We start from the raw sequence: 17,531 nt of genomic DNA, 5'->3' as shown, positions 1-17,531 counted from the left end.
CCTGAGTGTGAGTGTTATCTTGAGTGTGAGTGTTGTCCTAATTGCTGTTGTCCAGTCACAGCAGAGAGCCAGTGACAGTACCTGACAGGTTATTTGAGAGAGGGAGGCTTTTCAACTTCCTGTTTGTTGCTTCCTGTTGGAGATGGAACATTCAATCCCTTTGAAGTTCCAGGACACTGCACCCCTTGACCTCTACCTGACCTCCCCCTGACCTCTACCTGACCTCCCACTAACCGCTGCCTGATCTCTACTTGACCTCCCCTGACCTCTGCCTGACCTCCCCCTGATCTCTACTTGACCTCCCCTGACCTCTGCCTGACCTCCCCCTGATCTCTACCTGACCACCCATGACCTCTACCTGACCTCCCCCTGACCTCTGCCTGACCTGTACCTGACCTCCCCCTGACCTCTGCCTGACCTGTACCTGAACTACCCCTGACCTCTTGCCATGGAGCCCAAGCAGGGAGCTCAGGGTCCCAGTGGCATGGGCCAGGCACACACACACACACACATGCACGCACACGCACGTGCACGCACGTGCACACATGCACACGTACACGCACACGCACGCACACGCACACACACGCGCACATGCACACGCACACACACACATGTGCACACGCACACACATGCACACATACACACAGGCACATGTGCACACGCACGCACACGCACGCGTTTGCGCAAACGCACATGCACACACACACACACTGATATTTGCAGCTAGCATGTAGCATGTTTTGCAGAAGGAGCACAGTGTCGGGGCTAATGCTAATGGTTTTGCAGGTTTTGGTCCAGAAGGGGTAGAGTGTCAGGATTAATGAGTTTTATGCACTTGCGCTTTATTGTGTAAAGGGCAGAACCTCACAGTGGTGCTAACCCAGCGCTCCGCTAACAGCTCAGGAACACTGACCCCCCCCCCCCCCCCCCCTTCTCAGGAAGCTGAGTCGCACTCAGCCTTTCCTGCTCATGACTTTAAATTAATAATTCAACAAATAAAGGGGATATTAAATGGTGTGAGCGGAAAAGGAGCCTGTCTCACTCACTACTTTCCCACCAAAACCCGGCCCCTCCACCCCTCCACCCCCCCACACCCCCACTCCCAACACCCCCCCCATACCTCCTCCACACCCCTCCACCCCCCCACACCCCCACTCCCCACACCCCCCCCATACCTCCTCCACACCCCTCCACCCCCCCACACCCCCACTCCCAACACCCCCCCCATACCTCCTCCACACCCCTCCACCCCCCCACACCCCCACTCCCAACACCCCCCCATACCTCCTCCACACCCCCACTCCCAACACCCCCCCATACCTCCTCCACACCCCTCCACCCCCCCACACCCCCACTCCCAACACCCCCCCATACCTCCTCCACACCCCTCCACCCCCCCACACCCCCACTCCCAACACCCCCCCATACCTCCTCCACACCCCTCCCCCCCCCCCACACCCCCACTCCCAACACCCCCCCCATACCTCCTCCACACCCCTCCACCCCCCCACACCCCCACTCCCAACACCCCCCCATACCTCCTCCACACCCCTCCACTCCCCCACACCCCCACTCCCAACACCCCCCCCATACCTCCTCCACACCCCTCCACCCCCCCACACCCCCACTCCCCACACCCCCCCCCCATACCTCCTCCACACCCCTCCCCCCCCCCCCCCCCACACCCCCACTCCCCACACCCCACATTTTGCTCTAATGTCTACAGGAAATTTTATTTAGTTAAAAGTGAACAAGAAAACATATGTTGTGATGTAAGACCTCTGCTTTCATTTCTCTATTCTCCTCATCTTCCTCCATTCATCATTTACACATTCAATACTTGACATAAAACAGATGTGTGCTCAGACACTCTTTCACTAACATTCACACACTCTCTCTCTCTCACATACACACACACACACACACACACGCACACACACACACACACACACACACACACACACGCACACGCACACATTCCCTCTGGTCGAATAATCCCCAGTCCCCCAGTGCAGTGATGGGGACACTGTGCTGTAGGAGACGTAGTCTTTCGGATGAGACATTAAAGATCCCATGACACTCTTCGCAAAGAGCAGGGGGTTCCCCAGTGTCCTGACTAAATTCCCAACTGGCTCTCTCAACCTGTCACCTAATCATCCCGATTTAATTGGTCAAAATTTGTTCACTCCCTCTCCACCTTAGCTGATGTGCATTCAGCGTTCAGTATGACAAGTCATACTGTGAATACCAGGATTACTGGACATCAAACACACACACCATGTGTATATGTGCGTGTGTACATGCGTGAGTGTGTGTGAGTATGTGTGTGTGTGAGTGTGTGTGTGAGTATGTCTGTGTGTGAGTATATGTGCGTCCGTGCGTGTATGTGTGCGTGTGGTCAAGTGTGCGTGTGTGTGTGAGTGTGTGTGTGTGTGCATGCGGGCGTGTATGTGTGTGAGTGTGTGTGTGAGTTTGTGCGTGAGTGTGTGTATGTGTGCGTCCGTGCATGTATGTGTGCGTGTGTGTGTGCGTGTGAGTGTGAGTGTGTGTGCGTGCGTTCCTGCGTGTGTGAGTGTGTGTGTGTGTATGCGTCCGTGCGTGTATGTGTGCATGTGTGTGTGTGTGCGTGTGTGTGTGTGCGTGTGTGAGTGTGTGTGCGCGCATGTGTGTGTATGTGTGCATGTGTGCGTGTGTGTGTGTGAGTGTGTGTGTGTGTGAGTGTGAGTGTGTGCGCGTGTGCGTGCATGCGTGTGTGCGTGTGTGTGAGTGTGAATGTGTGCGCATGTGCGTGTGTGCGTGCGAGCGTGTATGTGTGCGTGTGTGAGTGTATGTGTGTGAGTGTGTGTGTGCGTCCGTGCGTGCATGCCTGTGCGTGTGTGTGAGTGTGAATGTGTGCGCATGTGCGTGTGTGCGTGCGAGCGTGTATGTGTGCGTGTGTGAGTGTATGTGTATGTGTGTGAGTGTGTGTGAGTATGTATGTGAGTGTGTGCGTGCGTCCGTGCGTGTGTGTGCGTGTGTGTGTGTGTGTGTATGTGTGCGTGTGTGTGCGTGTGTGTGTGCGTGCGCGTCCGTGCGTTTATGTGTGCGTGTATGTGTGCGTGTATGTGTGTGTGTGTGTGTGTGCGTGAGTGTGTGCGTGCGCATGCGTGCATGCCTGCATGTGTGTGTGAGAGGGACAGATCACACTGCAGCCTTAGAGACTCTCCAGACTCCGGACACTGAGGAACATTCCAGAGCTGGAAGCTCCAGGCTCTGCAGGACTTTTCCACTGCTCATTTACAGGATAATTTGAGGCTGATCCAGGCCTGCTTCATCAGATCAGTGCCAGTATGTGATTGGACAGAGATATGACCCTTGACCCCCATGGCCACTCCCATTACATATGTAACGAACACAAAAAGGGTTGGTAGAAAGTTCATCTCAGTCAGAGATTCTGTCCACATCCAAAGCACTCGCAGTCAAATTATTCAAAAGAAGTTTGTGTGTGACTGATCGGCAGACAGGTTTAGCTGCTTGTCTGTCTCTCTGACCCGAGTGTGTGTATGCCTCCATCACATGCACACCAACTCCGCATTGTTAATAATTCCTTGTTGTTTTATTGAAAAAAAAAAACAATAAAATAACACATACAATAATAATAACAATAAAAATAATAATAGTGACCATCATCATCATAATAACATTAGCAGGTGTATAAAATCTGTACGTTCCATTGTTTTGCAGTAGAACAGGAAGACGGTAGAAGGGACTAAAAGAGGTGAGGGGTTGAAAAATATTTTTATGTAAAAATGAGTCTTTCACAGAGAGAAGGTTTTTATCTGTTCATTAAATATTTCAACTTTTTCATAAAAACTATGTCTCTACTTCTATATCTATTTATTTTACATTTTTTTTAACTTGCACAAAATAAATCTCCCCTTGAGAGACAATAATACTCTTTGGCTTAAGTTTGCTTTATCTACTCATTTTTACATTGGTTTTGCTGTTGCTGTTTTATAAATTTTGCTATAGTAACCTCAGAATTGCAGTGTTGTAGCACTTTGTTTAGAGAGTGTTTTGCTGGTCTGCGTTTGACCCGGGAGGTCTGCTGTAAAGATCTGGCTGGTTCTGGGTTCTGAAACAGTCTTTCCAGCATGCCTTGGCAGCGAAGGGACTTCTGGGACTGTGTTTGGGAATATTGGATTTGGGGTGGCAAGAAGATGGCACCCACTGTTCATTCATGCTCCGCCCCTACCCCATCCAGCCATGCCCCGCCCCTACCCCATCCAGCCATGCCCCTCCCAGAACACTGCTCTTACTGGAAGGAGGGGCAAGATTTTTCAAATGTACTGAATTGACACGTTCACATTTTCCTTTAAAAATGAGTACATTGCAGTAGAATTATAAAGCAATATCCTGCTGTTTATTCATACAAGAACATGTCACAATAATAATAATACGCATAAAAACATCCGCCAAGAGACCAGCTCCTCAGCAGAGCACTTTTGACTGTTGCTATAGTAATTTGCCCCAGTTCTGGTTATCATTTTTTTTACCAATCAGACCGAACACCACACAACCTATCCTAGCCCGGCCAATCCTGGCCAAACACAGTCAAACCCAGCCAATCCTGGTCAAGCCCAACCAACCCGAGCCAAGTGCTGTTCGTAATCAGATCAGGCGATGCTAATTGTGCCATCTCTGGAACAGGAGAAGTCCCTCAGAGCTCTGTTACTAGGGCTGTAGTCTGTCTCACACACACACACACACACACACAGACTGCTCTGTTACTAGGGCTGTAGTCTGTCTCACACATACACACACACACACACAGACTGCTCCGTTACTATGGCTGTAGTCTGTCTCACACACACTCAGACAGACTGCTCTGTTACTAGGGCTGTAGTCTGTCTCACACATACACACACACACACACACAGACTGCTCCGTTACTAGGGCTGTAGTCTGTCTCACACACACACACACACACACACACACACAGACTGCTCCGTTACTAGGGCTGTAGTCTGTCTCACACACACACACACACACACACACACACACACACAGACTGCTCCGTTACTAGGGCTGTAGTCTGTCTCACACACACACACACACACAGACTGCTTTGTTACTAGGGCTGTAGTCTGTCTCATACACACACACACACACACACACACACTGCTCTGTTACTAGGGCTGTAGTCTGTCTCACACCCATACACACACAGACTGCTCTGTTACTAGGGCTGTAGTCTGTCTCACACACACACACACACACACACAGACTGCTCTGTTACTAGGGCTGTAGTCCGTCTCACACACACACACACACACAGACTGCTCTGTTACTAGGGCTGTTGTCTGTCTCACACACACACACACACACACAGACTGCTCTGTTACTAGGGCTGTAGTCTGTCTCTCTCACACACACACACACACACACAGACTGCTCTGTTACTAGGGCTGTAGTCTGTCTCACACACACACACACACACACACACACAGACTGCTCTGTTACTAGGGCTGTAGTCTGTCTCTCACACACACACACACACACACACACAGACTGCTCTGTTACTAGGGCTGTAGTCTGTCTCACACACACACACACACACACACACAGAATGCTCTGTTACTAGGGCTGTAGTCTGTCTCACACACACTCAGACAGACTGCTCTCTAGGACCAGTCCCCCTGCCCCCACAACACATCTATGTGCAAAACAGCAAATATGTCTTTGGTTTATGAGAGGAAGAGACAGAAAAAATAAAAATATATATTCATATATGTCTTTGTGACTGTGCACTTGACCTTGTAAGTGCTTTTAATGTTTTTTTGAGAAACCTTCTCTACCTTAACTGCTAAACAAAACAAAACAAAAATAATCTAGTATTTTATAGCAGCATTTAGAAACCATTTAGGCACATAAAATAAGGAAAAGGTACAAATATTGCCACTAAAACCACGCTGTTCCTGTTGCTCTTCTGGACTGGACAGATGGCAAACATGCCTGCACCATTTTCAAGTTTTGCCATTGAACCCTTACACTGCGGGTGCATGCCATCTGATTAATAAATAGTGCTGTCTGTCTGTCTGTCCTTCTATGTACACCTGTACAGCCTCATAACTTTGTGCCTGTGCGTTACAACAAAAAAAAAAGTCTTGCCCGAGAACACTTATAAAGTCAGTCCTTGATCAAAGCTTCGCCCATTTTTACAGCAGTACCATTCAGTGGGACCCCATCCTGTCTGTTCCCTCCCCCCGAGCTCTGGCCCGCCCCCTGCCCCACCCCCTCACAGCATGTGCACAGTCATATTTCAGACTCTCGCCTCAGGGGGCGGGGCTCTGAGGGGGCGGTGGCCGGCGTGTGGGCGGAGTCCGAGCCCGTGTCCGTGGTGCCGCCCTCCTGCCCCACCCCGCCTCCTCCGTCCTCCTCCGCCTGCTCCCTGCTGGCGGGCAATGCCACCTCGTTCTCGTAGCAGAAGGAGCTGGCGGTGGACAGGATGAACTTCTTCTCTGCCAGATCCCTGGCGCTGCACAGAGGCGTGCCCGGCACCTCGTAGGTCTTGTGGAAGCGGGAGTAGTCCACCTTGTAGTAGTTCTTCTCCTCGAAGAGCACGGGTTCGAAGCGGTGGCCCCACAGGACCTCGCCCGCCAGGTAGGAGCTGCGGCACTGCGTGGTCATGGCCGTGGCCTCCACCATCCCCTCCAGGATCACCACGATCTCGAACTCGGAGGTCTCCAGGTCCTGCTTGGTCATGCAGTAGAAGGGGCTGTCCTCGTCGATCTCGTGCACCACGGTGATGGGCGACACCAGGAAGATGCGGTCGATGCCGCTGTCGAAGCCCACGTCGATGTCCACCTGGTCCAGCGGGATGAACTCGCCCTCGGCCGTGGTGCGGGACTTGAGCAGCTGTGCCCGCACGTGCGCCTCCACCAGGTGGCTCTTGCGCAGGTTGCCCACGCGCCACATCAGGCACAGCTTGCCGTCGCGCATGGCGATGGTGGCGTGGTGGCTGAACACCAGCGTCTCGTTCCTCTTCTTGGGCTTGGCCATCTTGGCCATGACGGCACCGATGATGAAGGCATCGATGATGCAGCCCACGATGCTCTGGAACACCACCATGAAGACGGCCAACGGGCACTCGTCCGTCACGTAGCGGTAGCCGTAGCCGATGGTGGTCTGCGTCTCCACGGAGAAAAGGAAAGCGGCGGTGAAGCTGCTGACGTTGGAGACGCACTTGGGAGCCCCGCCCTCCAGGTCCCCGTGGAAGATGGCCACCAGCCAGAAGACGCAGCCGAAGAAGAGCCAGGACAGCAGGAAGGCCAGGCAGAAGATGAGGAACATGAAGCGCCAGCGCACGTCCACGCAGGTGGTGAAGATGTCGGCCAGGTAGCGCTGGCCCTTCTCGCTCACGTTGACGAATTGCACGTTGCAGTGGCCGTTCTTTTTGACGAAGCGGCTGTGGGCGTGGTGGCGGGTGTGCACCTTGCCGTTGCCGTAGCCGTTGGGCACGCTGGCGCTGGAGAGCTTCATCCCCTCTTCGTCGGACGACACGATGCTGTAGTGGTTAGCGGGCCGCGCGCTTCCCATCCCTTCGGCCCCCCCGGAGGCCCGCGCCGCGTCCGCTGCGGAGAACAGTCTCAGTTTCTGGAAGAAGCGTTGGAGAAACAGGTTTGAATCTCTGCGGGGGACCAGCGCACGCGGGAATCGGGCGAGTGAAGGCAGCGTGGAGGAGTGGCCACTCCCCCCTCGGCTGGGCCCAGGGGATCCCTCTGTAAGCCCTGCCTCCTGTCTGTAAGCCCCGCCTCCTCTCTGTAAGCTCCGCCGCCTCTGTGTAAGCCCCGCCTCCTGTCTGTAAGCTCCGCCTCCTCCCCGTCAGCTCCGCCTCTTCTCTGTCAGCCCCGCCTCCTGTCGGTAAGCTCCGCCTCTTCTTTGTCAGCTCCGCCTCCCCTGTAGCCAGGGCCTCATCCGAGCAGCAGGCTGTGGGGAAAGAGACACAGGCTCATTAGTGCAGCAGTGTGAGGTGTCTATGCTGAACATTCAGCAGATTCATCCCTTATATTCACCGCTGGATGTAAAAATTACGCTTTTGTTTATTAAACAATAATATGAAATACTTCACATAAGAATTATAGAGAAGTGAGTAGATGCTTTCACTAAAGTAATACATTAACCCTTTAAAGGGCAGCTCCTCGTCGATGATGACTGGTCTTCACACACCTGCTGTGGTGAAGCTCATCTGGTACAGTGAATGACACACAGGTGAATGACTGAGAATATTTACACAAACAGTCCAGGTGTTGGTGGACTGGACCATTGTTCCCAGCATAGGAAATGTTCAGGGAATTAAATAGTCACTTCCTTTTGGAAAATATTTAGGCCTTTGGCATGGCTGGCTACGATTATCCACAAACAAACACTAACGAAACAAAAGTAGATCAAGCTTCCAAAATATAAAGAACTAAATCACTAAAGCACAAGTTCACTATCGTACTAACATCTTTGTTTAACAAAGGTTCGCTCGCATATTCCTACCAACAATGATGGGGTCTTACCAAATAGGCCACTGACTCACAAGGTTTGGCCTGAGAAACCCACAGCACAGTCATTAACCCTGCCCTGCCTTCCCAGTATTACTGAGAGGTCAACGTGTAATTGAGGAGAGGTCCAGCCCAACAGCCATTCTCAAAGAGGATTTATTTTTCTTGGGTCTTGACGCCAGAGAAGACCATTTTGTGCTTGATTGGGAGGTAGTGTGGTCACTTGGATCCCATGGAACTTTTACGTTGGGTGTCAGTTCCCATGCTACCCCTGACATCAATGTATAATAGTGGTCAGAATACTACGCCCCCTTTGTGACATCAGCACTGTGCAGCAGTAAGAACATGGGAGGCCCCTTTGTGACATCATTAGTGTACAGGTAAGAACACCACGCCCCATTTATGACATAAGCACTATCCAGCAGTAAGAATATTGGAGGCTTTATTGTGACTTTATGGGACTTGTCACAAATTAAGCAAAAGGTTAAGAAAAGAGTGTACTTTGTAGTAGTTTGAGGCTGCAGTAGAAAGTGTAGTTTGATGCTGCAGTTTGAGGCTGTGTCACGACAAATTTCATCCCCCCTACAAATATCATCCCCCTATTCACTCCCAGGGTTACGTTTCCAGATACGTTCCCTTAATTCGTAAGTTAGTGTCAACTTGACTACCTTGCATGCGTGGTTTCCAAGCGTTCTCTGCTGGTTGCTAACGACAGAGAGCGATCGCTAGGTTGCTGGCTAGCTAGGAAGAGAAGCTTTTATAAAAGTCTAAGAGAAGCTCTTCCAGCTAGCTAGCTAGTGATCCGTCTCACTGGCGATCTATTTATTTCTCGTGGTAGCTAGCTAGCGATCTATGAATCTTGCTAGAGAGAGAGATTTTTAAAATATTAATTATTGTACTCACTGTTTCACCTAATTTACGCACACCATTACACAAGCTAAGATACAGAAATACCACACACATACACACACACATTTATATTCTGTTCATATGCTTATTGTACTCATATTTTATATACACGTCATGCCAATAAAGCTTATTTGAATTTGAATCTTCGGACAGAGAGATCTGACCAATCAATGTAATGTAACAGCACAACGTAACCCTGGAAGTAAATGGGGGGGGGGTGAAATTTGTAAAGGGGATGAAATTTGTTGTGACAGCTGCAGTAGAGAGTTTAGTTTGAGGCAGCAGAAGAGAGTGTAGTTTGTAGTTTAAGCTGCAGTAGAGAGTGTAGTTTGTGGTTTAAGCTGCAGTAGAGAGTGTAGTTTGTGGTTTAAGCTGCAGGTGAGAGTGTAGTTTGTGGTTTAAGCTGTAGTAGAGAGTGTAGTTTGTAGTTTAAGCTGCAGTAGAGAGTGTAGTTTGTAGTTTAAGCTGCAGGTCAGAGTGTAGTTTGTAGTTTAAGCTGCAGTAGAGAGTGTAGTTTGTAGTTTAAGCTGTAGTAGAGAGTGTAGTTTGTAGTTTAAGCTGCAGTAGAGAGTGTAGTTTGAGGTTGCAGTAGAGAGTGTAGTTTGTAGTTTGAAGTTGCAGTAGGGAGTATAGTTTGTAGTTCAAGCTACAGGTGAGAGTGTAGTTTGTAGTTTAAGCTGCAGTAGAGAGTGTAGTTTGTAGTATAAGCTGCAGGTCAGAGTGTAGTTTGTAGTTTAAGCTGCAGTAGAGAGTGTAGTTTGTAGTTTAAGCTGCAGGTCAGAGTGTAGTTTGTAGTTTAAGCTGCAGTAGAGAGTGTAGTTTGTAGTTTAAGCTGCAGGTGAGAGTGTAGTTTGTAGTTAAAGCTGCAGTAGAGAGTGTAGTTTGTAGTTTAAGCTGCAGTAGAGAGTGTAGTTTGAGGTTGCAGTAAAGAGTGTAGTTTGTGGTTTAAGCTGCAGGTGAGAGTAGTTTGTAGTTTAAGCTGCAGTAGAGAGTGTAGTTTGAGGTTGCAGTAAAGAGTGTAGTTTGTGGTTTAAGCTGCAGGTGAGAGTAGTTTGTAGTTTAAGCTGCAGTAGAGAGTGTAGTTTGTGGTTTAAGCTGCAGTAGAGAGTATAGTTTGTAGTTTAAGCTGCAGGTGAGAGTGTAGTTTGAGGTTGCAGTAAAGAGTGTAGTTTGTGGTTTAAGCTGCAGGTGAGAGTGTAGTTTGTAGTTTAAGCTGCAGTAGAGAGTGTAGTTTGTAGTTTAAGCTGCAGTAGAGAGTAGTTTGTAGTTTAAGCTGCAGGTGAGAGTGTAGTTTGTAGTTTAAGCTGCAGTAGAGAGTGTAGTTTGTGGTTTAAGCTGCAGTAGAGAGTGTAGTTTGTAGTTTAAGCTGCAGTAGAGAGTAGTTTGTAGTTTAAGCTGCAGGTGAGAGTGTAGTTTGTAGTTAAAGCTGCAGTAGAGAGTGTAGTTTGTAGTTTAAGCTGCAGTAGAGAGTGTAGTTTGAGGTTGCAGTAAAGAGTGTAGTTTGTAGTTTAAGCTGCAGTAGAGAGTGTAGTTTGTAGTTTAAGCTGCAGTAGAGAGTAGTTTGTAGTTTAAGCTGCAGGTGAGAGTGTAGTTTGTAGTTTAAGCTGCAGGTGAGAGTGTAGTTTGTAGTTTAAGCTGCAGGTGAGAGTGTAGTTTGTAGTTTGAGGCTGCAGTAGAGAGTGTAGTTTGCAGTTTAAGCTGCAGGTGAGATCTCTGGCTCTGAAGCTTGTTGACTAGGAGTCCCTCTCCCCACTGGGACCGAGACTTATCACAACAGCATAATGGCAGTTCCCCAGGGCCCCCCAGGGCCCCTATGGGCCAAACTGGCTCATTAAAGCCCTTACACGTGCAGCCCCTGCTGCCCTAGCAACCAGCACAGCGGCTTCTAGCAGCATCTCTCTCTCTTTTCAACATCCAGGCCTCAGTTATAGTCACAAGCTATTCTGTCTATTCAGCGGGTGATTATTAATTATGAAACATGGTCTGGGGGCTGGATGTGGGACAGGGCTCAGTTTGGGGTGTGAGTGTTGTGCAGGTGTGAGTCTTGCACAAGTGTCAGTATTCCACAGGTGTCAGTGTGGAATACAGGTATTAGTGTTGCGTAGCTGTGAGTGTGGCACAGGTGTCAGTGTCGTGCAGCTGTGAGTGTTGCACAGGCGTCAGTGTTGCGTAAGTGTCAGTGTTGCACAGGTGTCAGTGTTGCACAGCTGTAAGTGTTGCACAGGTGTCAGTGTTGCACAGGTGTCAGTGTCGTGCAGCTGTGAGTGTTGCACAGCTGTAAGTGTTGCACAGGTGTCAGTGTTGCACAGGTGTCAGTGTCGTGCAGCTGTGAGTGTTGCACAGGTGTCAGTGTCGTGCAGCTGTGAGTGTTGCACAGGTTTCAGTGTTGCACAGGTGTCAGTGTTGCGTAGCTGTAAGTGTTGTACAGGTCTCAGTGTTGCGCAGCTGTAAGTGTTGCACAGGCGTCAGTGTTGCGTAGGTGTCAGTGTTGCACAGGTGTCAGTGTTGCGCAGCTGTAAGTGTTGCACAGGTGTCAGTGTTGCGGGGGTGTCAGGGTTGCGCAGAGTGTTGCATCGGTGTCAGTGTTGCAGGGGTGTTGCGTAGGTGTCAGTGTTGCGCAGGTGTCAGTGTTGCACAGATATTAGTGGTGCGCAGGTGTCAGTGTTGTGCAGCTGTGAGCGTTGCACAGGTTTCAGTGTTGCGCAGGTGTCAGTGTTGCACAGATATTAGTGGTGCGCAGGTTTCAGTGTTGCGCAGGTGTCAGTGTTGCACAGGTGTCAGTGTTGCGTAGCTGTAAATGTTGCACAGGTGTCAGTGTTGCGTAGGTGTCAGTGTTGCACAGGTGTCAGTGTTGCGCAGCTGTAAGTGTTGCACAGGTGTCAGTGTTGCGCAGCTGTAAGTGTTGCACAGGTGTCAGTGTTGCGTAGCTGTAAATGTTGCACAGGTGTCAGTGTTGCGTAGGTGTCAGTGTTGCACAGGTGTCAGTGTTGCGCAGCTGTAAGTGTTGCACAGGTGTCAGTGTTGCGCAGCTGTAAGTGTTGCACAGGTGTCAGTGTTGCACAGGTGTCAGTGTTGCGGGGGTGTCAGTGTTGCAGGGGTGTCAGTGTTGCACAGGTGTCAGTGGTGCGTAGGTGTCAGTGTTGCTTAGCTGTAAGTGTTGCACAGGTGTCAGTGTTATGCAGGTGTCAGTGTTGCACAGGTGTCAGTGTTGCGTAGGTGTCAGTGTCATGGTTTGGTATACAGGACATGTGCCTGTATCCACCTCATCTTAGAGAGATGGATTAAGCACTACATGCATGTTGTGAAGGGGGTGTTTCTGGGCACAGGGAGATGGAGTAATCATCGGCTAGCCCCCTACCCCAGTCTGTGCCTGTTCACCTCTCTTTCTCTCTCTCTCTCTCTCTCCTGTTCTTTCCATCACTGCACCAGTGGACTACGATAGAGCAGTTCTTTGCTTTATTTATTTTGCCTCTGACAGAGTTTGTATGAGTGAATTGTGACTGAATGTACTGATGCTATTATAGTTATAAGCTCTCCCATACATGATTTAAACTGACAGTTTACGAGTACAATAGCGATCACATTTAAGAGTCCAATAGCGATCACATTTAAGAGTCCAATCACATTTAAGAGTCCAATAGCGATCACATTTAAGAGTCCAATCACATTTAAGAGTCCAATAGTGATCACATTTAAGAGTCCAATAAGCGATCACATTTAAGAGTCCAATCACATTTAAGAGTCCAATAGTGATCACATTTAAGAGTCCAATAGTGATCACATTTAAGAGTCCAATAGTGATCACATTTAAGAGTCCAATAGTGATCACATTTAAGAGTCCAATCACATTTAAGAGTCCAATAGCGATCACATTTAAGAGTCCAATAGTGATCACATTTAAGAGTCCAATAGCGATCACATTTAAGAGTCCAATCACATTTAAGAGTCAAATAGTGATCACATTTAAGAGTCCAATAGCGATCACATTTAAGAGTCCAATAGCGATCACATTTAAGAGTCCAATAGTGATCACATCTACTATATTATAATTACAAGAACTCTACCAAAGTTTATGTTACATTCAACATTGTGTTCTAGGAGGCAAATATAAGAATTTCTCATCTAGATGTTCTGCTCTCTTCTGACTGTCTTGTTGCCTGAATTTAATGTAAATATGCAAGTTTATGTCCGTTGCTGTCTTGGCCAGAGCACACTTGTGAAAGAGATATAAATGTTAGCGTGACTTCCCTGGAAAAATAAAGGATTGATAAAAAGATACAGGTGGGATATTTTAAATCTAGTAAATGTGCATCCAGGGTTGTTGTTGTTGTTATGTGAGAACCTTTGATGGAACAGTGTCACCTATAACAGGCCATCAGGAAGATGAGGTCACCCTAACTGATGACCCCTGCTTAGGTCTCTCTCTTTTTGGTTATAAAATGGTATTTTAGAAAAGCTAAATTATTTATCAAGGCATTTCAACGATGTGTAAAGAAAATGTTAATCTAAATTGAAGTTCTTAACGGGGAAAAACATGGCGGGATGAATTTTGTAGAAACATTTTTCAAAGACCAGAACATCAAGTCTCCTGTAAACTGGCAAGATCGAATACATTAAAAAATCCAGTCGCGCGTCTGCCCGACTGGATTTAAAAAAAAGATTTAAATTAGTTCCTTGTTAGTTATTAGTGCACACCACTGGGACGAACGCGACGTGACTCTGAGGAAACTTCGTCCGGCATGTCTGATCGTGATCAGCGGCCTCTCTCGCCAACTGTTTTTTTTTTTTTTGTCTAAAGACAAGTGCCGCAAGCTCGAGGGAATTCAGAACAGCCGCGCGGCGCAGGCAGCTCGGCACAGTCAGTTCAGTGACTGGACACGCGCCGTGCTTTCCTACCAACTGGAGCTCCGCTCGTGCGTAGCAGCATTGCTCGAGCACAGGCAAGACGAACAGGTGCAAGAGTGGGACAGACACATTCACCCATTCACACATTCACCCGAGGTATATTTACACATTTAAACATATGGATTCATAAAAAACATTTTCCCCAGCAATCAAGCGCAAGTTTATTGTACTTTCCATATGCTACTCAAGTCCGTCCAGTGCTACTGTGTAGGATGCAAGTTTAGACATCGATTAACATTTCAAGAGATTCATTTCCATGAACACACCAAAGTGCTTTTCTTTAAGCCGCAGTGTTAGGGAAGAACACCGTTTTGATAAGAGCGCGTGATAAAGATTAGGCTATTAGTCAAGTGTTAAAAAGTTAAAAACACATTGTTTCCATAACTGCCGTTTTTAACTGTATAGTAATTTATAAAACTAAAAAAAAAAAATTGTTACACAGAAAATGTTAGGCATGGGCTACGTTTTCTACGCATTATTATTATTATTATTATTATTATTATTATTATTATTATTATTATTGCTAAAGTAGGCTCCGTTACCTTAGCGCTATACATTAAAACTCCCAGAAGATCATATCAACGTGGAAGTTTCGATTTATTTCCTTTCCAGATTACAACTGCGGCGCGGGAGAAAAGCGTTCGCTTCACAGTTGTCTTCAAGTGTCGTTCATAAGAAACGGAAACGTGTAAGTGAATGTTGTACTTTCGTGCTAAGCAGACTAGTATTTATTACAATTGTTCGACCATGGTGGCGATTGCTGAGAAATGAACATTACTTAAGTAATACGTTTTTGTAGCTGCTACTACGGAATTAAGAAACCCCATACATGTAATAGGAGAGCTTACCTGTTGATCATTGAGGCAGAATCTGTGGCTGTGTTACATTCCAGGGTTAGTCCGCTTGGATATCCACAGTCTGTTACGGACTTTCTTTCACCTGAATGTTTTACTTGAAAGAAGGAGAGCCGAAACGCCGTGTGCTGAGTACAGTACTCTGCTTTTTCCGCAGGTCGCCCAATGCGTTTTAACGCGCCGGCTTTCTCCGCCCCGTGTCGTTAATCAACCAATTGAATCGCAGGACACGCGCAGCGGTTTTCTTCTGTACGGTGAACCTAGCAGTCCCTTTTCGCGTGCAGGCGAACTGAGAAGACATCGCCAGCGCTTAATTCGGGTGCATATCCAATGAGAGCTCTATTTTGAGAACAGTCTGGCGGGGACGAAGCTGAGTCTGACCGTGATTTTTACTATTGTCATATTAGCGCTTCCTCATCAGAGTAATTTTGTACACACACACACGCATACACACACACACCACACACGCACACACACAAACAGACATACGCACACACACACACACACACACATATATCTAGTTAAAGAGGTAAAATAAGAGTTTGGAAATTGGACATCTGAGTTTTGATTGTGTTTGAACGTGTTCATGGTTTGGAGCACTTTGACTCTTCATTCGTGTTCCGTTGTTCCTGAAAGGAGAGGTGTGCGGTCTTTCTCCTAGTCCTTAGCCCAAGCACAGCCGCAAGCACAGCCGCAAACAGCAAAAGTGTCCGCACAGTGTAAACTGCAATAAGTGCATCCCATCCATATGCGGCTCAGTAATGTGTCTTTTCAATTAAGTTCTCACACATACTGCATATATACCTACAAGCAAACAGAGGTGCCACCAGGGACTTTGGGCCCCATGTAAAGATCTCATATTGGGCCTCATCACCCCAGAAAACCAGATGCTCTAGTCTTTGAGGGCCCCTGTCAGTCAGGGTCCTTGGAATCATCCGAACTTCCTGCCCACCCTCCCAAGCTGTGGTGCCCCTGCAAGCAATATTTAAATCTGAGAACTGGGTGGGCTCAGAGTACAGTTTCCATTGGCTACAACAGGGATTCCATTAAAGCATGGAGCATGTGACTTTCGTTGACTTGGTTCTCTGTAGCCAAAGTTTGGAATTCCTGACGTACATTTGCATAATGCTGTGCTGTTATGCACTGCTAAATGGAAATGTTATGATTATCTGTGGCTTCTGCCAATGTTGTTATCTAACTATGTTATGCTTCATGTGTTTTTCTTCTGTTCGGAAAAATAGCTTAAATATTTGTGGGAAATGTAAGAGGGAAGTTTAATGAATGACAAAATGAAACATCGATGAAGGAGAGCGATTAAATTTCTGTAAATTGTATTTGAAAAATAGGGAAGTTGATTGCAAGCTGGGAAATACAAATTTTCCAAATTTTAAACGAGGGGAGTTGATTTGCTCCTGCGACTTCACCGAGATAAATTCCAACTCACATTTTGTCACTTGTTCATTATTTCGGCTGAACAGCCTGACAAGTATAAGCAAACAAACCTAACAAACCTAAAATATAGGCGTAACATTTGACTTAACAAACCTGCATTTTAGCTGCTCTGATTTGTCTGATTTGTCCTACTGCGCTCTGTAAGGTTGAAATTATTTCAGAACCTAAAAGTATTTTTATCACTTTCGCTCTCGGGCTTCAGAAAGCGTGACCTGACAGCACGTGTGCCGGGCTTTATCTCAAGACGAGAGGCGCGTGCTCAGGTCGCTAACGACGCGAAGTAGCTCGTGCACCTCTTTCCCTTTCTTGTCTCTTTTTGTAAAAAAAAAAAGGATTATTTTCTTTTTACCGTTTAGGCTGGGCTATAAATAAAGGCTGATTACTCTTCACCCAGGCACGCCGTGTGATTCGTTCATCTCATCGAGACCTGTGTTTAGATTTAACGGCCAATTAAAAGCTACACAGAGCGCGGCAGTGGTGCCGCTTTGGGCCACAAGGTGGAGCACTCGAGACCCATTTCATCGAGCGAGTTCACGATGGCTTTGCTGTTTGTGACTTTAACGTGCGAGTGACGCACGCTCCCGATACTCCCTGAACGCCGCGATCTGTCTGCGCTCGCGACTGCCTGTCTGCGTGCCCGGCAGCGCCACCTGCTGAATATGACAGGCACTGCATGAACGCTTTCTTTGAAAAACCAGACTGCGTTGGCAACATCCCGTGTAATTCAAGCTTCTATTGCAGAACACGGTTGTGCTGTCTGTAAAGAGGCCCTACCCTACCCTACTCATCCCACGGCTGGCGTCCTATCACATCTGTTGTCAGAAGAAGCAACACAGACACCTAAAAATAAAAGAATGCTTTTTTTGCACCATAGAGAAGAGCC

At 47.9% G+C, this 17,531-nt stretch overlaps 1 protein-coding gene across 1 annotated transcript; it reads right to left on the bottom strand.

Annotated features, from left to right (window-relative positions):
- Nucleotides 1–5,515: 5,515 nt before the first annotated feature.
- Nucleotides 5,516–15,363, bottom strand: kcnj2a (potassium inwardly rectifying channel subfamily J member 2a). Its single transcript, XM_035403044.1, has 2 exons — nucleotides 15,191–15,363; nucleotides 5,516–7,968 (listed from the first exon to the last, which is right to left on the bottom strand). The coding sequence occupies exon 2, from the start codon at nucleotides 7,576–7,578 to the stop codon at nucleotides 6,295–6,297; it is 1,284 nt and encodes a 427-aa protein (XP_035258935.1). The 5' UTR covers nucleotides 7,579–7,968; nucleotides 15,191–15,363; the 3' UTR covers nucleotides 5,516–6,294.
- Between the last annotated feature and the right edge of the window lie 2,168 nt (nucleotides 15,364–17,531).

The sequence above is a fragment of the Anguilla anguilla genome, chromosome 2, assembly GCF_013347855.1.
Source record: "Anguilla anguilla isolate fAngAng1 chromosome 2, fAngAng1.pri, whole genome shotgun sequence".
NCBI classification, from domain to species: domain Eukaryota; kingdom Metazoa; phylum Chordata; class Actinopteri; order Anguilliformes; family Anguillidae; genus Anguilla; species Anguilla anguilla.
This window is presented reverse-complemented; position numbering and strand designations above follow the sequence as displayed.